Genomic DNA, 25,384 nt, shown 5'->3' with positions numbered 1-25,384 from the left:
TGGCAGGTCCAGACCGAGCCAAGAGGCACCCTGTCCCCAAGAACCAGGTGAAGGTTGACGTTAAATAACTTTAATGATCAACGTGGGAGTCACAAGGGAGGTGCGTGCCCTTCCAGGGCTCTTCCGTGCCATCCTCAGAGCTGGTTAGTGCAGGGAGGTGGGGCGGGGTTGGTTCCAGTTTTCTCCCAGGAAGGATTTAGGGGTCCCAGCCAGCCCTGCTGGGAAGGAGTCCCTCAGCACCATGGCAACCACAGCTTAAAAGGGGCTTCTGCTCCCCCTCCCCAGCCTACTCCCAGTCCAGCAGAGGAAGGGGAGGCCAAGCTGGCCAACCTGCTACAAACAGTGCCGAATCCAGAGCCCAAGTGCATACAGATCATCTCCTCTTCTGGCCACATCCTGTTGCCAGCACACTCTCTCACACTGGTGACTGGAGCCAAGTATGGGGTGGGCCTTTGCTGCAGAAGCCTCTGGACTGTGGGGACCGCTGCGGGGGGAGAGGGACAACCGAGCGAGCAGCCCCAGGGGAGTGGTCTGGGGGGACAGCATCCAGGGAGAACGTTCGGGGTCTCCCCCAGGGCAGGGAATGGTTCTGGGCTGGGGTTGGGGCCACTGAAGCAGGCGAGCAGGGGCCAGGCAGGGCAGGTTGGTCTGTAAACATTGCTAGCCAGGGTGGGGGCGTCTCCAGCCTTGTGCCCTCCCGCTGCGCCAGGATGTCTGTTACTGCTGCGATGTCATCCAGCGGCTCAATAGCTGTGGCACCAGGAAGGGATTGAGGGGAGGGGCTAGTCAGAGCTTAGGCCCCAGACCTACTCAGCCCTGAGCATCACCTGTCACTGTAATAGGAGGAAAGCAAAGCCTGGATCTCAGCTGAGATTGCATTATCCTGCAAGAGCAGCCCCTCACCTGGGCCCCCTGGAGCCACAGGTTCTGATAAGAGCATAGGATGTGGGGGGTACAGGGTGGCCAGAGAGAGGGGTGTGGGCAGAAGTAGGTGAAGAAACCAAGGAAGAGGGGGAAAATGAAAGCAGTGCCAGGCAAGTGAAGGGTCAGAGGAAGAGACAGGAAGCCGCATGCAGAAAGGGAAAAAGAAAAGAAGAAATTAGGGGGAAAATCCATGAAATAAATCTGGGGCTATGGGATTTTGTTTTGAACTTTGGTGGAGGTGGTTTTGAGAAGAGTTGGAGAAGGGAAAGGAATACTGGGTGGGACTTGGGTCCCCAGAGCTCTGCCTTAGCCTAAAGTGTGCTTTCTCTCTGTCTCCCTTATCTGGGTTCCCTTGAAGCCCCCAACCCAATTTCCTGTCAGGATCTCAGCGTGCACTTTAACTCACCCATCTCATGGTACAAGGACCCCTGCTTGGCCAGTACTTGGGGTGGTTTCCGAGGAGCAGGGGTTTCAATTTTCATTATTTCATCACAGCATTGCTTCCACTGGCCTGAAGGGAGAACATTGATTGGGGGGGAGAGGGGGAGGAGGAGGACTGTGAGAAGGCCAGGCTACCCTGTTCCCTGCTACATTCCCTTCCTCACATTCTGGAAATAGAGGGCTTTGGTAAAAATAATAAGCCCCAGTCCCTCCCCAAGGTTCAATCCAGCCCCCTCCTCTTACTCATGTCAAAGAAAAGCTGCCACAGAGCCTCCATCCAGCTCTGCAGGGCTCCCCGACTTTCTGCCTGAAGGGTGTGTGTCACCTCATCCTCCCCATACTGGTTACTGATGCTCAGGGTGAAGGGCCGGCTCACTGCCTGGTCCAGCTCCCCTGCACGGACTCGCGTCTCCTGTAGGAGAAAGACAGGATCTGCTTTCACCTTCACCTTGGTCGCAGAAGTCAGCAGTGACATCAGGCAGGCTTGGTCATCCCTGCCTTAGAAGGAGGAGTTGTGGGGTTTTCACCAAGCCCTCTCATTTGCCTCCTATTGACCAGAGTGGGAAGAAACGGCAGGAAAGGATGGGGATGAGACAGGTATTCTTAGTCAGAGAAAAAGGAGCAGATGGAAACAGGAAAGAAGGGATTGAGCAAGGCAGGAACAGGAATGCCGAGGCCTGAGGTCTCTCAATACTTTTATAAAAGTCAGCAGGAATGCCAGCAAAAGGGCTAGGAAACAAAGAGTGTCCTTGGACTTGGGTTGGGAGAGAAAACCAGGAAAGGGTAAAGGAGATGCAGATTGGACTCTGAGGGGAAAGATGGAAGGAGGATGAAAAGTCCTAAACTGGCTGTAGAACCCTGTCTGCGCCTTGGCAGGGGCTAAGGTTAGTCAGTAGAAGGGACAGTCATTTTCCAGTGATGCTGGTTGGGAGAATATCGTCCCCTCAGCCTCCCTGGCCCTGAAGCTGGACGTGGTGCTGTCTGGAGCCAGAAGCTAGCTTTGATCTCTTGGCGGTCTATGCCCACCCTCCTGGGGCCTGATGGAGAGGCTCCCGAACCCCGGCACCTAGCGGCTTCACCGCCAGGGACTCATCACCTTGTCGACCGCAATGGCAAACAGCGGCTCCTCCCCAGTGTCTGTGTCTCCAGGTTGCCGGTAACAGAAGAGGTTTGTGCCTTTCAGGACTCCATGCACTCGCACCCAGTCCTGCAGCTCCCCAGCTCGCTGCATAAATGACTCAAGGTTTCCCAGGGGAATCACACCCCCAGTTCCCTTCTTCCCAGCCCCCCACAGAGAAGCTGCTCCTTTCTAACCACCCTCCTGTCTGATCCTCCTCCCGTCGTGCCATGCCCCTCCGTCCTCCACCCAGATCTTGCTTTTTCAATAGCTGACTCCTAGGTGACCTGGCTCTCCTCTCCTATTCCCTTCCACTCCTCAGGGCCCCTCACCTGCACCCTGAGGGTACCACTTGCAGTAGGCTGAGTCATGCAGAGAGGCTGAGCCACCAGGCGGCAACACACGCTACCATAAAGGGGCAGCCAGGCAGGGTTCTCCTCTAGGGGAGGAGGAAGTGCAGGGTGAGGGCAGGGAACGTGAAGGCGACCATCCAGCAGCCCCTCTTCTCACCATCCAGCATCCCCCGTGTACACACATACTCACCATGACTGGTGAGGGTGAGGTCATGTGTGCGGAATCCATCTTGCACTGCTGCCAGGGTGAGTGTGGTGTGAGCCAAGAGGTGGTAACGAGGACCCCTGCAGGACAGAGAAGTGTGTGGCAGCCGAGTGAGGAGCCTGCTGGATGGCAGGAGCTATGAGAGCTGAGCAGGTCTGCCCCATTGTTTAGGCTGCCCCACAGAAAACTAGCTTGCCTCCCCCACAGGGTTGGAACAGACATTTACTGCACTCCTGCTAAGTGCCAGGGCCTGTGCTTTAACTGTGTTATCCCACTGTATTCCCACAGCAGCCCTGAGGCAGCTTACTGCTTAAAGAGGTTAAGGAATCTGCCCCTAAATATAACTTAGGTGGTAGAGTTGGAATTTGAATCTATGTCTGTCTCTAAGCATTCTGTTCATTACCTGGAAGGTTTTCAAACTACTGCTCAGAGACCCAGTGGTTCCACTAGGTGCCTCCAGGTGCCTATAGGCAACACCACAGGACCCAGGCTACCGTGCTCCAACCAGGGCACTCTGTTCTATCCATGTAAGATGTATTTGCTGCTGCAAAATAGTGAAGAGCCCAGAGCTGGCTTTTTCTACATTCCTGTTGGTCTCAGTTGGCTTGGGGTACCCTGAGGTACAGGCCAGAGTGCCTCCCAGCTATGTGACCAATGCTCATTCATATCTGTCAGCGTGTCCTGGCAGCAGTGCAAAATAGGTTCTGCACGCTCAACACAGCTCAGAGGTCACCTGTGGCCAGCTGAGGGCAGTGGGGAAATAGAAGGCCTTACCCCACCGCCGGGGTGGGGAGCAAGATGGGACTGCTCCCTGAGCCCCCAGCTGTCTCCAGCGATGCCCGGACACGCCTCCCCGAGGAGCGGCCCAGGGAGCTGCTGAGTTTGGTAGCAAGCCTTTTGGGGGCTCCAGCCAGGGCCCCCTCCTCTTCCACGCAGGCCCCATACAGCTCCAGCCGCAGTTCGAAGTCTGGCCCTGCCTCGGAACTGGAGGAATATGGGAGGAAGAGGGAGGAGGAGGATGGTCTGGGGAAGTCCAGGGTGCTGGTGTGGAGGATGCATGTCATGCAAGTACAGGACAGTTCCACAGGGAAGGCCCATCTGCCTTCCTCCCTCTCCTCTCCCTCCCCTCCCCTGTAGCTACCTCATCCGAGGATTAGAGCAGAGTAGAGACAGGAGGGAGCCACAGGGATTAGATACTCACAAGAGCACATTGTTCTGAAAGGAGATGTCTGTGAGGGTCCTGTCCACCAGGATCATCTCTGTGTCCTGAATGTGTTCCCCTATCTGCAGCAGCAAGAACACAGCCCAGCGGTGCAGGTCTGGGGACAGAGATGTAAAGATGTGCCCCACAGGGACCTCAGATCTCAGGGTCACTCCCTTAAATTTGTCCCACGGGTATGGAACTCACCGCCTTTGTTCTTGAAATATTCTGTGTCCTTCCACATGAGTGGAATCCGGAGGTCTAAGGGACAGAGGTGTAGGAACAGATGTTGAGATGGGGCAGGAGATCGTATCATTGGGCAAAGAGTGCCAACAGCTGGGGTAGTTGTGCTCCTTACCAGAAATGCAGACCTGGCCGCGGCAGGGGGAGCGCTCAGCTGGTGGCCCACTGTCAGAAGGCCTGTGGGCAAATCACAACGTCCTAGCCTGGCCTCTTGATACCGTTCCCCCTGCTCTGGTTTCCAAGGGCTCTAGGACCCCACCCTGGCCCAGGGCCCAGCTGCCAGGTCCCAGTCTGGCGGGGCTGAAGGACTGTTAGGGAGAGTTGTGAATTGAACCCATGAGGTTGCTGGGCTTGGGATGCTAAAGGCACTTAGCTCACACACACAGTGAGCTTTCAGGCCACCATCCCCCCCCACACACACACACAAGCACCCTTCCTGACCACCTCCCCAGACTCCTGCCAGGAAGAAGTGGGGCTTCAGGAGACAGGTGCGCACAGAGAGACTCCCTTTCAAGGACTTCTCCATTAACCCCCGGCTTGGAGGAGTTTGCAGGCTTTCTTTTTAACAACAAAGGAGGCTGCTTGTCTCCACCATGTCATCACTTCAGTAAAGGTGGGTACTGGATCAGTCAGAAAATCAAGAGCCCAAGTAGGGAACATTTCTGTTCCATTTACCATAGAGCTCTCTTCCTCCCCCTCAGCTTTGATTTCTCCTCTACCCCCCTGGCTAGATTGGCTGAACCTTCCCCGTGCCCCAGGTTCCCCAGTACCCCCCTGCGGCGGGGAGGACATCCGGCCTTCCTCCCCTCCCCATGCACCATTAGGACTCACCGAGCATATGTCCCTCTCCTAAGGTGATGGCCAGCTTACCTATACTAATTTCTAACTCATCATAATGAAATTAGTGACCTAGAACAGCCTTAAGCTAAATGATGTGGCGCTGATGGCAATGTGTTTAGCTGCCAGGGACTTGGGGTGCACCTCAGATCACACTGCATGGACTATGTGGGGACTTAGGCAGGGCAGAGCCTGTCAATGGCCATCTCTTAAGAGACAGCAAACTCACAGTAGACGGTGTCCCCATGCCTGCTTGCTCTTCCTTTAACTTTATGGAGCAGCCATTGAAAGTTTCCTGCCTTCCCCTGGTGTCTTCATGGGTGAACTCTGGAGGCTTCCTGGCAGCCTCTCCTGTGTTAGCCTTCATGGCTGAGCTGGGATGGGCACTATGTCAGTGAGGGGCCTGGACCTTCTCCCCACCCAGCCTTGTGGGATCAAGCAGGTTGCTTTGCCAGAAGCCAATTTTCCAAATGACCAATTTACCAAAAATGGTCAGTTCTCAGAATGATCAATTTACCAAGTACTTTCTCCCACATTTTAGTTTTACCAGAGCACCACCTCAACCATTTCACTACAGATTTGTCAGGTTAGCAGGGTCTAATATCAGTGCAGGTTGCCTTTCACATCAAAGAGTTGAGTCCTTTTAGTGCACAATCTAATTTATGTGAATGGGTAGGCGTTCCCTTAAATTTTTTTTTTCTTTTCCCAATCCCTGCCTCTAATGAGGCAAACCCCAGGTACAATGCCAGTTACAGTAAATTGGTCATTTAGCAAATTGGCCACTTGGTGAACCGGCTTTGAGAAAATTAGCTTTCCGGAAGCCAGACAGACAGACTTATCAGATCACAGGCAGGACTTAGCCAATGAGCACTGTTGCATTACTACCCCTCAGACTGCCAGCCTTTCACCAGATACATTGGCTTTCCTGAGCCCAGCCCTAGCAACTCATTAGTGCACCTCTGGGTAGCACACTGTGGTGGTAAAACACCAAGGTGTCTTCTAGATCCCTGGTAAGTCTTCACCAGGAAGTTATCTTTAGGGTAGTCCATACTTCATACTCCGTACTCCATAAATACACACACTGCACCACTACCCCCAGAAAGCCTCGCCTCCCCCTTGCTCACCGCCGGCCTGTCTTCCTCAGCACCTGTGCCTCCTTGCGCCGCTGCAGCTCACCCATGTAGCTGAGGATGCGGCTGTTGCACACCAGCAGGCTCTTGGTGGCCTCCAGAGCCTGCTCTCGCTGCGAGCAGGCTGCCAACAGCTTGCAGGCCCCTTCCCTCATCCGGATCTCATGGTCTAGCTTTCTTTGCAACTCTGTGTCCTAGCCGGAGTGGGGATAAGGATGAGAAGGAAATGTCAATCAGGGGACAGACTGAAGCACCCTTCAATCCCCAAGTGGACTGTGGTCCACAAGAAACTTATGTTTCAGGTAACTAAAGGGCAAGCGTTGAGTCTCAACCTCAGCTGCCCAAGAACAACCAGAGAAGCTTTGTTTAAATTTATACTCCCTCTGGGAGTATAAATTTTTTCAGCCTCTTTTGAGCGCAGTTTGGAAAAATCTGTAAAAGCTACAAATTCACATATCCTTTAATCCAGCTATCCAACATCTAGGAATTTATCCTACAGGTATAGTTATACTTGTGGGCAGAGCCATGTTCATTGCAGCATCATTTTAAAACACCAAGATTAAAAGTCCTTCAATAGGGCATTGGTTAAATAAGTTTTAGCACATTTATACCATGGAATAGGGAATATTGCAAACATTGAAGAATAAGGTAGACGTGTACAAAAATGAAACGATCTTCAAAATATATGAAGTGAGAAAAAAAGTAGAACAGTATATAGCATTGCTACCACTTGTGCATTATATATGTGCATAAAATAGTAATGGTTGTGGGGGTGGGAGCCAGGAATAGAAAATCAATTATGATACACACACACACACATATATATACACATACACACACATGCTTCTTCACTACTGTACTATTGGAAATTGTGTTACCTTTTAAAAAAATTAAATCTTCTGAGTTTAAAAAAACAAAAATCACCAGGCCCCACCTCAGATTAGCAGAATAAGAATTTCTAAGAGCGGGGCATGTGCATTTTTTGGAAAATTCCCCAAGTGACTCTGAAGTGCAGCCCAGGCTGAGAACAACCACCTAAAGGGAATGGCCACAGATGGTAAAGGCCATCCTGGGTTACCCCAAAGACTCAAGTGATGAGAGAGGACATCTAGTCAGCAAGGGAGAAGGAGCATACCACCTACAGTCTTCACCCATGCTGTGCAGAATGCAGTACACACCCCAAATTTGGAACCTGCCACCTGCTGGCCCTCTGAGTCTGGGAGGTGAGGACAGAGGCAAAGAATGGGGATGGGAAGGCAGACGAAGCAGGAGGTCAGGAGTGAACAGGCACTTAGCACAATGCCCAGCATGTGGTATACATGGGGCGGGCGGTGGGGGGGGATGTGCTTATTTTAATGATGCTACTTCAGCCCCAGTAGCATTCACCCAGTCACACTGGAGCATCCCTGTGCTGTCCAAGGCTCCACATATGAAATCCAGCTGGGAGGTGAGAGATGCAGATATTAATGGCTGCAGCGTAAGTGCCATGTGATGGCACACTCACAGGAAACAAGACCCTATTTGTTTCAGGCTGAGGTGATGGGGAAGGCTTCAGAGAATAGATGGAAGACTATTACAGTGTACAAATCAGAAGGCAAGCCAAGTGGAGTCACAGGGTTGGAAGAGGAGGGTGAATGTGACTGCCCAAACCAAAACCTGCCTTCTGCCTCACACCAGCTCTCTTCCACACCCTGTGCCCTTGTTTCTGTCCCTGATGACTCCCGCTTTCAAGTCTCCGAGACCTGAACATCCTAAATCCCAGCTTCCAGTAATTGCCTTGTCCAGCCTCCCTACTGATTCTTCCTTCCCTATTGGACTAGGCCAGACTCTAATCACCCTCATTATCCACATTTCCCTTCCTGACCCTTCAGAAATAGGCCAGCCGGCTACCAATGCCCCTTCTACCAGGAAGCCCTCTCAGACTACACAGCTGCCCCCACCCCCACCTTGCCTGCCTGCACCAGGGTCCTGACTCTGCTATGGTTTGCTGCTTGCCAACCCCCATCCCATTCTGCACCCAGCTTCTACCGCAAATACCCCAACCAGGTGAGGTGGGGGAGGCAGAGTAGCGTCCTCCGGCCCCCTCCTGAGTAGCCTTTTGGTCCCGGCCCCAGCACTCACGGATTCTTCCCTAGCCCTGTCCATTGCACATGTGGCGCGACGCAGGCGGTGTGCCTGGTCCGGGGAGCCGCACCACCCGAGTACCCTGGGAGCCGCCCCGCCCCACCCCACCCGCAGCGAGCGCCGATGACATCAGCTCCCAGCTGCCGCGAGAGCAGCCGAGGGGCTCCGGGACGCAGGCGGTCCCTCCGTCCCTCTGTGCGCCTGGCCCGGTTAGGCTCTGCGCAGCGTTAGGCACGGAGGGACGGTACCTCGGGGAACACCGACCTTGCCCTCGAAAGGGTTCCAGGCTCCTGAGATGCCAGAGGCCAGGGGGCGGCCTCTGGGTTGCAGTTGCCCTCCAAGGTGACTCGTGGCCTGGGAGCATGCGGGAGGGGAATAGTGTATACATCGGAATAACGGGCTGCAGACAAGTCGCTGTATCCAGCCTGGACAAGCTGGACTGGGGGCCCAGACACCATGGCTGCCATTCCCCCCCTCCCCTCCCCCCCCCCCCCCCCACTCACACACACTGCCCTCCTGTTGGAATCCACTCTCCCACGGCCTTAAGGTGGAGAATGCCCTAGAAACCTCCCACCCTTTGGGCAGAGCATCTCGGGAATCCTGACGCAGGCTCTGGATCCTGGAGCTGCAACCCTATTTCCCTACCTCAGGGATAGCTCCATGTCACCCCCCTCCCCACCCACACACCCTCTCTTCCCAAGCCAGCAGTACTTTCACCAGACTGTCCTGGGAAAGAGCTCTCAGTCGGATGTCAGCTGGACCTGGGTCAGGGCCAGAGGGGCTGAAGGAGGTTGAGTCATGGGCAGAAGCCCCAGCACACATTAGGCCCTCTTGGACATCCTTGCCAGTTCCTCCCACTCTCTTCTGTCCCTGACTTCCCTCTCTGCTTCTCATTACCTTATGTTCCCTTTAGAATCTCCACCAGGGCTAAGTTCAAATCCTGGCTTAGGAACTCAATTAGCTGTGAGAATTTAACCTCTTAACCTTTGTTTGTAAATTGGGGGTGGGGGGTGGGATTCCACCTCCTACATAGCACTGTTTGAGGACTAAATGGGAAAGTCTAACCTCTACCTGGGCCCAGCACTCCCACCTCCCCTTTTCTTGCAGCTTAAGTTGCCTCCTCCAGAAAGTCTTGAATTTACACTTCCGGGGACTACCTCTCTTGCTAATCCCTGAAACATCAATGGGATGGGGGTTGAGGAACTGCTGAGCTTCCTAGAGAAAGAACACAGCATCCTCAACCAACCCATGACTCAATGAGGGATGATCAAAGTGAAATCTAAGCCCCCTCCTCTGTCCCAGAACTTGGGCAGAGCGCCTATGAAGAAAAATTACATGGAGGGGGAGGGATGCAGAATTTGGACATTTAAATTCCTAGACCAGCCATGTCCAATAAGATCTACAGTAATGGAAATAGTAGCTATCTAGCACATGAAATGTGGCTAGAGTAATTAAGGAACTAAATTTTTTATTTTATTTCATTTTAATTAACTAAATTTTAAATTTAAGTAGCTACATGTAACTAGTAATGTGGACAGTGCAGAGGACTAGGGATGGCAAATAGGTTTTATCTCATGTGCCAACACAAGACGATAGGTAGTGTCAGAGTCCCAATGGGATCCTTGGGCACCTTTCTGCATTTTAGAAAAAGATGACTCTCTCCAGGCAAACAAATTAGATAAAGGTGCCCCCTCCTCATGCTGCCTGAAACCAGGCCAGGACTCCTGCCACTACACAGTGCCCTTATGAAGGACACAACCTGCATAATTTATGCTAAGGTTGTGCTGAGAAAGATTATGAGGCCATGTGTGGATTTGTTGGTGAAGAGTGCCATGATTGAATAATAATGTCTATCATGATCTAGGGAGTGGGGACCCAGCTGAGGGCGCAAACATATGTGCAATAAATTCCCCTTCTGAGCTAGACTCTTAAACTGTCCTGCCTCTGACCTCCCTCAGCAACCCCCTGCCTGGTCTATTCAGTCACTTCCACAGCTTCCTCTATCTTTCCCAACTTAGTAAATGACAACACTGCCCAGCTGCTTAGCCACACACCTGGAGCCCTCTCTTTGCCTCATCCTCACATCCAATCCATCAGTAAGCCCCATCAGATCTACCACCATCATTTGAAATCCACCGTCTTCTCCCTGTCTCCACCATGAGCATTTAATCCACACCACCAGGTTCACTCCCCTAAGGCTGTAACAACCTCCTAGCTGGTGGTCTTCTGCTATTCATCTTGCCAACCCTTCTCTCCCCCTACCCCCTGCCCCTGTCTAGCTTATTCCTTTCAAACACAACAGCCATCATTTTAAAACATTAGATGAGTTGTCCCCCTGCTTAAAACCCTTCCATGGGCCAACTTCACACTTAGAGTAAAATCTAAATGCCTTGTCATGGCCTTCAAAGTCCTGCATAATCTGGCCCCTGCCCATCAGCTCAACCCCAGCTACTGTGTTCCAGCCACATTGGCTCTCTTTCTTCCCCAAACATATCACCATCATCCTTATTTAAGGGCCTTTGCCCTTAGTATGCCCTCTGTCTGGAAAGCCCTTCTTCCCATCTTTACATATATTCATATCCTTCTGGTTATAGCTCAAAAAGCTTACAGACACCTTCCCTGACTCCTACATCTAATGCTGCCTCCCCTTCCTGATGTTTATTACACCCCCCTGTTTTTGTCATAATTTCACTGTGTGAGATTATTTATGTATTTGCATGTTTCTTGTCTGCTCCCCCAGTAGAATGGACCTTTCCTGTTTTGTTCACTGAGGTATCTCAAGATCTAGAAAGGAGCTGGAATATAGTAGGTGTTCAATAAATGTGATTAAGAATAAATAAAATGAATAAACAGCTCCCTGCCATCTTCAGGGCCACAGAACCCTTAAATCCTGCCCTAGAGTCCTCTTCCCCTTCTCTGGTAAGGCCATCTCCTTCCTACAAACCTCTCTCACATTGAACCCCTCTCTTCTTCCCATACCTAAAAGGATCCCTCAGCCCCAGAGCACACATCCACACCAACCCACAGATCTTCCAGAAATAGATGTGAAGACCCTATTGCCAATACAATACTCTAATTGGCAGAACTGAACCTGGGTCCACGCATAGCACCTAATGAAGGACATACAGAACCAGCTATCCCTCTCCCCACCTGGAGCAGGCCCTGCTCTCCCCGCTTAGCCCAAGCAGGGAAGGGCAGAGCACAGACTAGGGCTGGGATGCTGTGGAGGAGGTGCACTCCAGGGGTGGGGGCGTTACCTCCAGGCTGAGCGCCATCTGCCGGATGTAGAGCATATTCAGGTCCTCCAGGATGTGCAATCTGTCCTGCATCTCTGTGCCCCCAAGGTGCCCCTTCCCTTGTTGACCCCTCAGAGGGGTGGGGCGAGCAAGCACCACGTTGCCCCACAGTTCCTCCTCCCGCTGCTGCCCTGGTCTTGAAAGAGGTGGGCAGTTCTTAGACAGAGGGCAGAGGCAGCCCCCGTCCCTCTTGCGCTCCGTTAGACCCCTCTGGTTGCTGTGACAAACTTTCCTTGCCTACTGCTGTTCCAGGGCCCTGGTGGGAGCCGGGCATGGGAGGAAAAGAAAGCAAGGTGAGGATGAGCAGTGTCTCCGGAGAGGAGGCCAGCTGCAGAGGGGGATCTGGGCACAGAGTGTCCAGTCTTGCTTTGGTGGCAGCTGTTCTCCCAGCTGTGGAAGAAAAAGGCTCTTTCATTCCGACTCTGGCCCCTCCCCAGCCCCCGCCCACATCCCAGGCCTGGTGGACAGAGAATCTGTGTGCGGTAGGGTGTGAGGGGCAGGCACAGCTGGAAGGGGGCAGGGAGGGGATACTTCATGCAGGTTCTACAGAGTCGTGGGGTTTGTCAGGACGTTGCTTTCTGTAAGGGATTCTGGCTTAGTTTGAGAAAGAAGAAAGATAGAGGTGAGGACTTGACTGAGTGAGTCCAGGGAGTGGCACAGAGGGGTAAATGCCGCCCAACCCCCAGGGCCACCTCTTCCAACTTGGGGCCCCCATCCAGCCCGCCCCACCCTGGGTTCACAATTACCTCGCTTTTCCAGCAGAAGGGAGGAGAGGGAGAGAGGCAGGGGTGTGCCTGGCTGCTGCTGCCCCCGCTCCCCTCTGCGGGCCCCTTCCCTTCCAGACAGGAAACCGGCCCCGATTCCCAGCCAGCTGCAGCTTTGCCACCCCCCCACCGCCCCTACCCCAGGCCCACGGAGTCACACTCCGCTCCGCCGGGGCCCAGCGGCTCCGCCCCGGCTTCTCCGCTTCGGCCCCCCAAAAGGCGGGGCTTATCCCAGGGGCGGCCCCAACTCACAGGCCCCTCCTCCGGGTCCCTGGGCCTCGCCCCTTACTCCTCCGCACTGGCCCCACGCGGCGTTGCATATGCGGGACCCGACAGAGGCCCTCTCCCCGAGGCCCACTAGCTTCTGAGTCAGAGAAGGCCCAGGACACTGAGACCCGGGTGTGAAAGAGCCTTTGTTCTGGTCAGGCGGTGGGGTAAAGTGCAGAAGCCAGGCCTGGAATCCCGGCAGGGAGGAGTGAGGAAGGCCCCCTCACTTAACCCTTTCCAGGCCCAGCAAGGAAGGAGAGCTGACCTTGGGGATAGCCTCTGCTGTAGCTACTCACCTTCTCAGCCCTAGCTCAGCCCCACGTCTTTCAGCCCGTCCTGAGCCTCTTTAGGGAGTTACAGGTAGGGCTCAGACCTGGGCAACTTGCAGAGCGGTGGGCCGGGAAGGCAATTGTAGAGGCTGGACTCCTCTTAGGCCCCAGGAAAGGAAGATGAATGTTTGAGTGTGGGAAATAATCCCAAATCTTTAATAGGGAACCCCCTCACTCCCTATTCTCCCAGTCACAGAGGGGCAGTGGGGAGGGTTTCAGCGAAGGGGGCGGACCTGGTGGAGAAGTCAGGATTGATGATTGAGGCTGTCCCAGACAGTTGAGACAGGTTGTGGGATGCGGCTGGAGCCTAGGGAAGGAGCGAACATCCAGGCCAGGAGTCTGTTGGAGCCCGCCTATTTGCACACCTCCCTTTGCTCCGGGACGCCGGGAAGGGCCGGGGTCAGGCATATTTTGGGAATCAAGCCTAGGACCCCTTAAATTGAAGCCAATCCGAGGTTTTTCCAGGCGGAGACAAATCATCCCAACTGGGCCTGGAAACGTCTGGGGTGGCACGGTCCGATTAACGTGCAGACGGTCCGCGCCCGACTTTTTAAGTCAACAACCGCTAGTTTGTACCAGACCCGCGGCGTCTCCGCCCCTCGGCGCGCGCGGGCGGGGCAGGAGGCCCAGGCGGCCTGGGCTGCGGGAGCCCGGGGAGGGGAAGGCAAGGACGCGGGTCTCTCACCTCGGGCGGGTCGCTGAAGAGGCTGAGTCGGAAGCGGCCGCGTTTGAATTCCATCTCCAGGGCGGAGCCCCTGGCCACGGTGACCCGGCTCCGGTGGTTTCGGGAGAACATGCTGGCGGTCCTGCGCCTTTGCCTGCCCTCTGCACTCCCCGCGCCGCCCGGCTCTGCCTTGTCTCAGCTTCTGTCCCTCGACGGCCGCCAGCTAGTCGGGCCGGGAATCTCCCACGGCCCGGTTCCCAAACTCCGCCCCCGGAGACGACACCTGGGCCGGGCAGGGCGCGGCACCCTCTCCCTCCACGCCACCCCGCTCCCGCCAAAGTCCCGCACCGCCGGGACTGGCCAGACCCCAAGCAGGCCTGGCCCGACTGCCGGGGCACCCTACACCTCGCGAGCACCGCGGGGGCGCGTCGTCCCTTCCGGCCGCGACAGCGCGAGCCTCACCTGGGCGAGGGGCGGGCCCAGAGAAGCCCCGCCCACCTGCCACCCCCACTCCCGACTCCCTACACGCGGAAAATCCCGAGGCCCAGGGACCGCAGCGAGGCACACCGCCTGGCCCTGGGACCGCGCCCAGTTTCACCCCTAAGCAGCTTCTGAGGCAACCATTTCAACTTCCCACAGTCCCAAATATCCTTTCTTCGTTCCCCCCCCCCCCCCCCCGCCCCTTAAGCTCCCCTCTGTCCCTAGTGGCCACAATTCACGAGGCAGTGCTTAAGCATGTCTGGTAACCCTGTTCTGTTACTTACTAACCGTGAATCACTGGCTCTGTCCTTGAACTTTGTGAGCTTCAGTTTTCTCATTTGTGCAATGGGGGTACAGTAATTACCTCTACTCCTCAGGCTGCTATGAGGATTACATATGAGAATGAGTGTACAATGCCCAATGTAGTGCCTGGCATAAGACAAGCGCCCCATAAGTGAAGCCATGAAGCAAACGGATCGGATGCAGCACCTTTGTGCCCTTGGATGGGGCACCAGCAACCTCAGCCCCTGGGACCCAGACCTTAAGTGCTGTAAGAGGGTGAGGATATCTGTAACCTCAAATGGGCTCTCAGCTACTTTGCTGGGTGGCTGAGACAGGGTTAGGATTCTCAGCTTCTGCAGAAAAAGGGACCCCTCAACACCACCCCCAGCCTCCTGGGAGAGAAGGAAATGGCAGAGGATTAGCTTGCTGACCACACATGAGGAGTTTTCTGGGGACTTTGGAACTTACTGGGGAGAACTCGAGAATGGGGCTCCTTCACAGCTAGAGCCAGAGAAATACCAGCCTATAGCTTTAGAGAGCCCGGGTTAGAACTGCTCTGCTATGGCAAATTACTCAACATTCTTTTAGAAAACCTGACTTAAAATTACTCTGCAAAAGGGGACACTTATGGCTGAAGGAACAATAATGTCCAGGGGACAGGCTTTAGTTGTGGCTTGACCCAGGCATTCAGCATCACAAGCATCCTCCATCTGGCTCTACTTTCCTCCATGTTGGCTTCACTCTCCACAGCATAACAAGATTGTTGCCAAAAATTCTAGGTCTATATATTTTCAGGCTTAAATTCAGCAGAAAAAGGAGCATCTGTTTCCTGAAGCTCCTACACATGTCTGGGATTCACTACGGGCCATTTGGGATCATTTATCCATCTCAAACCAGTCTTTGTAGGCAGAGGCGTGGCCAGACCTGAACCAATCACTGTGGCTAAGGAGGATTCTATGTGCCAGTTGGCCAGGCCTAGGTGACTTCCCACTCCTGGAAACCAAATGGAACCCAGTGAGCTGGAAGAGAGAGGGGGGAGGGAGAGGTGGTTTCTGAAAGACTGTTCCAGGTACTACCACCAGAAGGTGAGGGAATGGATGCTGGGCAGGAAAAACAACAAACATCCTTGACATACAAAAGTTTACATGGAGAAGGAAGTTCTTCTGTCAGTAGGAAGGGCAGATCAAAAGATTTTATAAAAATCTGTGGCCCCTGAGATAAACCTCAAAGGAGGAATAAGGGGAAAGGGAAGCCACTGTTTCTGAATTTCTTCAAATGTCTGTTGTCACTCCTCTAAACTGTAAGCTCTCCAGGGAGGGACAGTCTGTCTTGTCCACTGCTTTATGCCTAGTGCCTGGCACATAGGAATTACTCAACAAACCATCAGTTGAAGTAAATGAACAAAGGAGATGCCTAAAGGAAGCATACAGATTTGAGAGTGCTTGACTGGGATGAGCTGTGCTATTGGACTAAAATGGTTCATTTTAAGTGTTTGGCTTTTAGCCCCAGAATGCTTTTTTCACCAAATGAAATCTCACCTGGAATATGTGAAATATAATCAGAGCTGCTGTGATAGAAGCAGGGACCGGATCCCCAAATCTTGTCCTTTCCAGGGGCCCTCAGCTGCACGTGGATACACACGTGCACACTTGCACACACACACACATACACACACACACACACACACACACCTGTGGAACACAGGCTCTATGGAAGGGTTTGAAAACCCCTGACAAGAGCTGGAGGAATGGAAAGCATTTGGAAAGCAAGTAGAGCTCAAATCCTGTCTGAGAATTTGCACTCGACATGACTGAAGATCTTGGGAAAAGAGTGACACAACCAGAGTTATATTTTAGAGATCATAGTCTGGCATCCATTTGCATATATTTGTTGGAGGAAGCTGTGACTGGGGTTTGGGAAGCCAGCTGACACTGTTCTCAACCGAGGGTGGAGAAAAAAGGGCCAAAGTTTCTGTGGAGTTATTATTTTTTAATTAAATTCTTATTTGAAAACACACATACAGTTTTTTTTTGAACATTTCTTATTCTACTACTTAAAAAACAATACAAAGTAAAAAATAAATGAACAAAGCACGTTTTCCCCACCATCAGAGAAAAACACTGAGACAGTTTGGTGCCATGGCATGCTGAAGCCTCATAGGGGCTCGTGAGAGACAATTGCTGAATTTTCTGAAATTGTGCATTCCAGCTGTTAAACAGCTTTAATTAATAATTGAATTATAAAAACACAACTAAATAAATTATATTAAAGCAAGGGTGATAAAACTCAAAACTCATCACTTTCTAATTATTTTATTGCATTTTCCCATTATCCCTTGAGGTTGTTTACATCTATAGTGTCTGTATGGTTGAAATGCTTTGTAATGGTGTGCTACTACATGTCCTGCCAACTCTGTGTTCAGTAATGAAATTGGCCATAATGGGAGTGTTTATACAACAGAAATAGGTGAACACTATAAACTAGGGCTATTTTTTCCCATGGGGAGCTTTTGTTAAATATTTACTCACATACCACTGTTCACTGCATAATCTTTCCAACTTTTTCCTTTGCTTATCATCGTCTGTATCTGTCTCCCCAGCTATGAACTAGACATTCAGGAAGGGGTTATTAGGCACCCAGTATTCAAATCATCTTCCTATTTCTATGCAGACCCCTACTGTGGACAACTCTGGTAGGCTGAGGCTCTACCCTCTTTATGGCAGCTGGAGAAGGACAGTCATCCTCTCTCCCACTTCTTCACAGCCCAGGGGTAGGCAGTTGGCCTAAGCCAAACAACTGGAATGCTACCAACTGGACTTTGAACCTTGAAAGAGTGAGAATGAGACCCAGGGAAAATTCATGAAGAGTGATTGGCTATGCCAGCAGGGAAATCCTCCTTAGCAGGTTCCTTTGGTGTGGCCTCAGCATAACCTCAGCCATTATATTCCCAATGCCTGGCCTCCCAAGTGTTCCCACCCCTTATCCAAGGAAAGTACAAGGTGAGCACAAAACATTTTGTAGTGCTGGGAAGTAAAATAGTGCTCAAGAAATGATGCAGATATGTCAGAAGCACACAGAAGCCATCTTAAAGAAATGCCTACTGACCAAATCTGGGATAAATTTAAGCATCAAAATAAATAATGACAGTAATGGACTACAACTCATTGACTGAAATAGGAATCCATACTGATAAAAATAAATACATATGTAACTGAATGTAAGGAGAAGAGAAAGCTCCAGTTCACCCTAGAATGCCAACTAACGCATGTAGATGGAATAATAGAAGTAGAACACCACCTGGCAATTATTACAGTAGAACTGATTCATACAGTATTCATCAATGGATAGTATGCCTGGTGGGTGGAAGTTTGATGAGGGACAGCACATCAGAGTAGTTTCAGAGCATTTCCCCAGAAAATACGCATTACCTGCAAAGATGAAAATGGTGACTTTGGGAACTCCCTGGCTGTCCAGTGGTTAGGACTTGGTGCTTTCACTGCTGGGGCCCGAGTTTGACCCTTAGTCAGGGAACTAAGATCCCGAAAGCCACTCAGCATGGCCAAATAAAAAAATTTTTAATATATCTTTTTAAAAAAAGAAAATGATGACTTTACAGTGGAGAAAACTAGCAGATACCAGCTTCAGCAGGTGATCAAGGTTAGCATCATCAGCGGTGGGATAAGCTGACATCATGTGCCTCCTGATGGGATACACTGAGAGGAACACAGCAAAATATTTTTTGAGTAGTACTCCTGCCAAGAATTTATGAGTCTCAACTTGAGGAAACACTGGATGGATCCAGGTTGAGGGACATACTACAGAACAAAGGCCTATACTCTGTAAAACTGTCAAGGTCACAAAAGATAGGGAAAGAGTGAGGAAATGTTCTAGCAGATTAAAGCAGATCAAAGAGATATGATGAGGAGATGTTATGCGTGTAAGGCCTGGATTTGAATCCTGGCCTAGAAAGGAAAAGGAGACATTGGGCAGTAGGTGAAATTTGAATGGGATCTGTGGATAGGATGGTAGTATTGTATCAGTGTTAATTTCCCGATTGGGAGGGTTGCACAAAGGTTCTAGAATTGTGTACTTGTTTTTGAGGAAATACACAGTGAAATATTTTGGGGTAAAATGACATCATGTCTGCAACTTGCTCTCAAAATGATCCGAAAAGGAATAATGATAATGGAGAGGAAGGGGAGAAAATGGTAAATGTTAATGACTGTAGAATCCGATTTAAGGAGCTAAGAGAGTTCTTTGTACTCTTCTTGCAACTTTTCTGTAAGTTTGAAAATATTTCCCCAAAAAATTATGTTTAAAAAATAAAGCTAAGAACTTTTTCAGGACAGAGTTCTTCCTTTCAGCCTACAAACCTGCTCAAATCTCTCTGACACTAAACAAAGCAAAACTGAAAACAAAACAAAATAATAAAACCCATAGCTACTTACTGTCACTACTTCCTCCCTGCTGGGCATCAGGATGTTGAGGAAACACCACTGGGCCTAGTGTCAGGAAGTCTCTGTTTGATGCTGGCTCTGCCACTCCCTAACTATGTGACTCCGGCCAAATCATTTAACCTCTCTAAGCCTCAGTTTCCTCATGAGGGAAAAATAGCATCTCTCTTATGGAGCTGCCGTGGGGATCAAGGGAGGGAAGGGATATTAAATTAGGTTATAAACTCTAATATGTTTGACAAATACTAACTGCAGGTGATCCCTCACTTTAACTCCTGGTGATACAGGACTATTGCCTTCACACTCTGCCTGAATGCATCCTCTTCTTGGAGCTTAACCTAGCCTTTACAGAGCTGTACACAGCTCATCACAGCCTTCGTCTGCTGAAAATCTCTGCCCTTGGGTGCCTTTATTGCCCCTTTTCACTTCTTCTCAAGCATGCCTGTCCCCTCTGCCTGCCTGTTCAGGACTGGTGCCCACTTGGGTTTGCTCTGGGTCCTTTCCTCTTCATCTGCTTGCTCATTCTAGAATGTCTCCTTTATTCCCATCCCTGAGGGGGACCTCCATTTTTATGCTGATGATGCCCCAACTCATGCCTTCTGTACTGGCTTTTCCTTTCGGTATTCCATCTCCATCTGGGCATTTCCGCATGCACTTTATTTTTATTAATTTTTATTAGTGTATAGCTGCTTTACAATGTTGTGTTAGTTTCTGCTGTGCAGCAAAGTGAATCCGTTATATGTAAACATATAATCACTCTTTTTTAGATTTCCTTCCCATTTAGGTCACCACAGAGCATTGAGTAGAGTTCCCTGTGCTATAAGTAGGTTTTCATTAGTTCTCTATTTTATACATAGTAGTTTATATATGTCAATCCCAATCTCCCAATTTATCCCACCCCCCTTCCCCTGTTGGTAACCATAAGTTTGTTCTCTACATCTGTGACTCTATTTCTGCTTTGCAAAAAAGTTCATCTGTACCATTCTTCTAGATCCCACATATAAGCAATACTATACGATATTTGTTTTTCTCTTTCTAATTTACTTCACTCTGTATGATAATCTCCAGGTCCATCCACATCTCTGCAAATGGCACAATTTCATTCCTTTTTATGGCTGAGTAATATTCCATTGTATATATGTACCACATCTTCTTTATCCATTCCTCTGTCAGTGGACATTTAGGCTGCTTCCATATCCTGGCTAGTGTAAATAGTGCTGCAGTGAACATTGGGGTGCATGCATCCTTTCAAATTCTGTTTTTCTCTGGATATATGCCTAGGAGTGGAATTGCTGGGTCATATGGTAGCTCTAATTTTAGTTTTTTAAGGTACCTCCATACTGTTCTCCATAGTGGCTATACCAATTCACATTCCCACCAACAGTGTAGGAGGGTTCCCTTTTCTCCACATCATTTCCAGCATTTATTGTTTGTAGATTTTTTGATGATGGCCATTCTGACTGATGTGAGGTGATACCTCATTGTAGTTTTGATTTCCCACATGCATTTTAAATTCACCTTGGTGTTTTGCCAAAAGCCTTACTTTTGGTTTCAAGGTTCATAGAATTTGCTGGCAAAATAACCACTGTACACTCAGTTAAGCAAGAATTTAGAGAGAATTTATTAAATTAACAAAATCACAGTATACTTATTAAGAGAATAATTAGCTAAGAAAGAATAGTGAAGACAAAGGCTCATACATCACCGAACTGGGGAAGCACCTACACCCAAATCCAAGCAGCGCTGGGAAGTTCCTGGAACAGCAATCTGGAGTCCCAGTTGGGAAGGGTCCCAGGCAGTGCATACACTCCATGAGTGAGACTTCAGATTGGAGTTCTGGGGGCTTCTGCTTATAATTCCAGGCCACAAACTGATATCATCAGTTTGCATGTAAAAATACAGCTCTGGATTTACTTTAACAATGTTGTTGATTTCATCATGTGAGTCACAAGATTCTCCACAGCCCGGGGGACTGGCCAGGTCCCCAGGGCTCAAGAAATTCCAAGAACCACTCCCTTTCTTATCATAAGCGCCCTTTGACTTGCTAGCAGCAATTATTAGGTGTGTAAGCAAGCTTGCAGTCCAGGCAAGGACACAGGTCGGTCAGAGGCCCGTTTCTGTCTCTGAGGCCTGAACAAGACTATATTACTAACTTCCCCAATACAACACTAAATGATTTTCTTCTTACTTGCTTCTCTTCCTATGTTCTCTTCTTTATTTAAAACACTATGTTCCCTCTAATACTTGGGCTAGAAATGTAGAAGTAATTTTTTTAAAAATATTTATTTATTTTGGCTGAGCCAGGTCTTAGTTGTGGCAGGCAGGCTTCTTAGTTGCAGCATGTATGCAGGATCTCGTTCCCAGACCAGGAATCGAAGCTGGGCCCCCTGCATTGGGAGCTCAGAGTCTTACCCACCAGACTACCAGGGAAGTCCCTAGAAGTCATTTATTATTGTTGTTGTTTGCTTTTTGAATATTTGCTATGTTGCAGATACTACCCTAGATATTTTGCATTCTTGATTTGCTTTATTCCTTGAAAGAGTCCTGTGAAGTAGATACTACTTCATTGCATTTAACAAAGCTGGAATATGAGGTTCAGAGTTTAAGTAACTGTGAGCCCAAGGTTACATAGCCAATAAACTGGAATTTGATAACAGGTTTGTCTGACTCCAAAGTTTATTCTCTTAATCACTACACTACATTGTCTTCTTCCTGAATTCTCATATATAATTGTTCAATTCCTTTAAACTTCATCAGTGAAATGTCTCTTGAATCAGTTCTTCCCTTACTTTGTTTGCTACTGCTACCTTGTTCAGACATGTATCCCATGTATATTGGGTTGGCCAAAAAGTTCATTTGCGACCTTTTTGGCCAACCCATTATATTATATATAGTGCTTTTTTCCTAATTATAAATGTGATATATATTGGCCGTAAGAAAATTCATTACAAAAAATACTAAGCAATATTTTAAGATGAAAAAGAAAAGGAAAGGTAAAAAAATTCACTACAGATCTAGATAGCCAGAGAGAAGAGTTCATATGCATCACTGTATTCTCATAGCCTAGCCCCGAATTTGGTCCGGAATACATGCTCATCACGCTTGAGTGTAATAACGATTGACTCGCCCGCGGTGAGTTCCGACCTCGATTGTGGGGATGAGGGACGTGGCCCTTTGAGCGCTCCCGGCCTCAAAGAGCCCGGAACTTTTGTTGGAAGGATCATTGTTTCTCTCGGAGGATTTTTAGCCGCAAAGCGTGCCCCGAATAAGCATGGTTGCTACGCACCGGAAGTATCCGGTTATTTGCTGGGATAAGTTCTTCCGCGGGGCGGAAAAGGTATGTCTGCATGTGTTCCGACTATTTCCAGCCTGCTTTCCTTACAGGGCTCCATGAGTAAGCTGTGGCGGCGCGGGAGCACCTCTGGGGCCATGGACGCCCCTGAGCCGGGTAAGCGTGGATCGATAAAGCAGCTTAGGCCTTCGCCGAAAAGGAGTCCCTTTCTTGCTCCTCCGAGCTTCCTGGGTATTCGCCACAGGTGGGAAGGAGAAAGGCGGGGCTGTTGTTATGGTAACAGCGAATACCGCGGGAAGAGTAGGACCCCTCGGGGTATTGGGTTCTTCGGTGCTTTCCCTGCCCGGCTCCTGCCGTACACCGTTGACAGGCTCTCCTTCTACAGGGGAAGCCCTGGAGTTGAGTCTGGCGGGTGCCCACGGCCACGGAGTGCACAAGAAAAAGCATAAGAAGCACAAGAAGAAGCACAAGAAGAAACACTACCAGGAAGAGGAGGCTGGGCCCACGCAGCCGTCTCCTGCCAAGCCCCAGCTCAAACTCAAAATCAAGTTGGGCGGGCAGGTCCTGGGCACCAAGAGGTGAGGCCAAGAGAGCCAGGGTTTTACTTGGGAGACTTTAGGAGCAGGCAGAGATAGAAGGAGAAGCTGGCAGCGCTTTTCAGAAGACAGAGCATGGACGCTGTGACTTCAGGGCCCAGGTTAATCCAGCAAGAACGCGAGAGGGTGTAGGGAAGGCTGGATGTACTGAGCAGGCGGAGACATTTGCTCAGCTTACACAGTGGTTGCTTCTCTGCAGTGTTCCTACCTTCACTGTGATCCCTGAGGGTCCTCGCTCACCCTCTCCCCTTATGGTTGTGGACAATGAAGAGGAACCTGTGGAAGGAGTTCCCCTTGAGCAGTACCGTGCCTGGCTGGGTGAGAAGGGCCTGGAGGTGGGGAAACTGGGTTTCTCGTTATACCTGGTTAGGGAAGAGGGTTCGTTCTGAGGAAGGTGAGAATTTTGCGTGTCCCAGTATTAACCTGGCTAAATTAGGGTTCCCCATCTGTACAATTCTACTTTTAGCTCTCCAACTTTCCTTTCCAGATGAAGACAGTAATCTGTCCCCCTCCCCCCTGCGGGACCTTTCTGGGGGCTTAGGGGGTCAGGAGGAAGAGGAAGAACAAAGGTGGCTGGATGCCTTGGAGAAGGGGGAGCTGGATGACAATGGAGATCTCAAGAAGGAGATAAATGAACGGCTGCTCACTGCTCGACAGGTAAGTTGGCTCATTCTTTATTCGCTTGCCAAATTTATATTGAGAACGTTCCATGTCCCAAGAGCTTTGCTAGAGAGCAAGCATATGAGCAGTGGAGAAAAGACAGACAAGGTTTCTGTTCTTATGGAGATGGTATTCTTGGGTAGTAAATAAATAATTTCAAAAAACTGTAAGGTTTATAACAAAAATAGGGTGATGAAATAGAAACAAGTAGAAAAGAAACATTAGATAGGGTAGTCTGGAAAGACATCTGTAAAGAGATAGCATTTCCAGTACCTGAGGAACTTTCCAGGCAAGGACAAAGACCCTGAGAGTGGAACATGCCTAATCATGGTCAAGGAGAAGGATAAGTGTGACTACCACGAAAGGGTTGTATACAGAGAAGTGATTATTTTATTCATATTTCTGTAGATTACTTTGGTTTTTTAGTAGTGGTAAGGGATAGAAGCAAGACCAGTTAGGAAGCTGTTGAAGTAGTCAGGTAAGAGATGGTGGTGGCTTGAACCAAGGTGAAATGGTAGAGATGGAGAAAATCAGATGGATTCTGGATATATTTAGGAAATGGACACTTGAAGGAAAACCGTTTTTGGCTTGAGCAGTTGTCCAATTCATGCTATCCATTGAAATTAAAAGATTTTAAAACAACAACAAAAAAGCTTCCAGAGAGCTGGTACAGAGTTTTGGTATCCAGGTCAGGAAGGTAACATTACTAATGCCTTTCCCCTTGAAAGTCGAGGATCTAAAGCTGGAAGTCTGGAGACCTGAGAGGAGACAGTATTAAGGGATCCTGGAGAGGGCACTCATTACACCCCTTCTCTCAAGGCCTGTTCTCCTCAAGACCCTGCTTTCCCCCTCCCCCTCTCCCCTTCCCCGTACAGGCCGACCTCACTTCTCTATTTTCTGACCTGTCGTCCGTCTCTCCCTAGCGAGCTCTGCTGCAGAAGGCTCAAAGTCAGCCTTCCCCGATGCTGTCACTACCTGTGGCTGGGGGCTGTCCGGCCCCTGCTCTCACGGAGGAGATGCTGCTGAAGCGTGAGGAGCGGGCACGGAAGAGGCGACTGCAGGCGGCTCGAAGGGCGGAGGAACACAAGAACCAGACTATTGAGCGCCTCACCAAGACTGTGGCGCCCAGTGGGCGGGGAGGCCGAGGGGCCGCACGGGGCGAGCGGCGGGGAGGGCGGGCCGCGGCCCCGGCCCCCATGGTTCGCTACAGCAGCGGGGCACAGGGCTCCACCCTTTCCTTCCCACCTGGCGTCCCCGCCCCCGCACCTGTGTCTCATCGGCCGTCCCCATCTAGCCCTCCACCTCGATGCTCTGTCCCGGGCTGTCCACATCCGCGCCGCTATGCCTGCTCCCGCACGGGCCAGGCACTCTGCAGCCTTCAGTGCTACCGCATCAACCTGCAGATGCGGCTGGGTGGGCCTGAGGGCCCCGGATCCCCACTTCTGGCTACTTAAGGCCCTCACCTAATCTGGACTCTGTGCCTTCTCCTCTGTCCCCTTTTTTCAGTGTCTTCTCCACCCTATTAAATTTTATCCGGTGCCTTGACTTGTACAGAATTGGGGGAATGGTGGGTGGGCCAATTCCCCGTACACACATCTTGCCCCTGCCGGAGCTTGCGCCGACGCCTGGGAAACGTCCACCAGGCCCAAGAACAGTAGCTGGTCCGAGCCCAGACTCCAGCCGACTTTTGAGACCTCACCTCTTCCAGGGGGATTACCTGGCGTG

General features: G+C 50.6%; 2 protein-coding genes across 10 annotated transcripts; one reads left to right on the top strand and one right to left on the bottom strand.

The window, feature by feature from the left end:
* Positions 1-48: 48 nt before the first annotated feature.
* Positions 49-14,388, bottom strand: RTKN (rhotekin). Of its 8 annotated transcripts, none has more exons than XR_009054805.1 (14): positions 13,917-14,384; positions 11,833-12,127; positions 6,446-6,645; positions 4,600-4,661; positions 4,449-4,502; positions 4,242-4,359; positions 3,815-4,024; positions 3,026-3,120; positions 2,815-2,921; positions 2,462-2,590; positions 1,609-1,777; positions 1,331-1,435; positions 331-750; positions 49-215 (listed from the first exon to the last, which is right to left on the bottom strand). XR_009054805.1 is itself a non-coding variant. In XM_057742931.1 (13 exons), the coding sequence occupies exons 1-13, from the start codon at positions 14,025-14,027 to the stop codon at positions 197-199; spliced, it is 1,533 nt and encodes a 510-aa protein (XP_057598914.1). In that variant the 5' UTR covers positions 14,028-14,388; the 3' UTR covers positions 49-196. The 8 variants fall into 8 exon arrangements, 5 of the variants coding, with proteins under 5 accessions (XP_057598914.1, XP_057598915.1, XP_057598913.1 ...); XR_009054806.1 differs by lacking the exon at positions 13,917-14,384 and adding an exon at positions 12,618-12,707 and having other exon boundaries at positions 11,833-12,007; XR_009054804.1 differs by lacking the exon at positions 11,833-12,127 and having other exon boundaries at positions 13,917-14,377.
* An 8,016-nt stretch (positions 14,389-22,404) lies between these two features.
* On the top strand, positions 22,405-25,200 carry INO80B (INO80 complex subunit B). 2 transcript variants are annotated; one of them, XM_057743296.1, is made up of 5 exons: positions 22,405-22,559; positions 22,789-22,981; positions 23,199-23,317; positions 23,487-23,656; positions 24,583-25,200. In XM_057743296.1, exons 1-5 carry the CDS (start codon positions 22,451-22,453, stop codon positions 25,111-25,113), a joined length of 1,122 nt encoding a protein of 373 aa, XP_057599279.1. In that variant the 5' UTR covers positions 22,405-22,450; the 3' UTR covers positions 25,114-25,200. The 2 variants fall into 2 exon arrangements, with proteins under 2 accessions (XP_057599279.1, XP_057599278.1); XM_057743295.1 differs by lacking the exon at positions 22,405-22,559 and having other exon boundaries at positions 22,662-22,981.
* The last annotated feature ends 184 nt before the right edge of the window (positions 25,201-25,384 follow it).

The sequence above is a fragment of the Hippopotamus amphibius genome, chromosome 7 (assembly GCF_030028045.1).
Source record: "Hippopotamus amphibius kiboko isolate mHipAmp2 chromosome 7, mHipAmp2.hap2, whole genome shotgun sequence".
Taxonomy (NCBI): domain Eukaryota; kingdom Metazoa; phylum Chordata; class Mammalia; order Artiodactyla; family Hippopotamidae; genus Hippopotamus; species Hippopotamus amphibius.
Note: the sequence above shows the minus strand (reverse complement) of the source record. Positions and strands in the feature narration are given on the sequence as shown.

Coding starts and splice junctions, on each gene's coding strand:
- INO80B (XM_057743295.1), top strand. CDS start 22,677: ATGGTAACAGCGAATACCGCGGGAAGAGTAGGACCCCTCGGGGTATTG. Junction 23,318..23,486: donor GCAGTACCGTGCCTGGCTGG/GTGAGAAGGGCC, acceptor TTTCCTTTCCAG/ATGAAGACAGTAATCTGTCC. Junction 23,657..24,582: donor GGCTGCTCACTGCTCGACAG/GTAAGTTGGCTC, acceptor GTCTCTCCCTAG/CGAGCTCTGCTGCAGAAGGC.
- RTKN (XM_057742928.1), bottom strand. CDS start 14,027: ATGTTCTCCCGAAACCACCGGAGCCGGGTCACCGTGGCCAGGGGCTCC. Junction 2,922..3,025: donor CCTCACCCTCACCAGTCATG/GTGAGTATGTGT, acceptor CTCCTCCCCTAG/AGGAGAACCCTGCCTGGCTG. Junction 1,436..1,608: donor GCAGCTTTTCTTTGACATGA/GTAAGAGGAGGG, acceptor TTCTCCCTTCAG/GCCAGTGGAAGCAATGCTGT.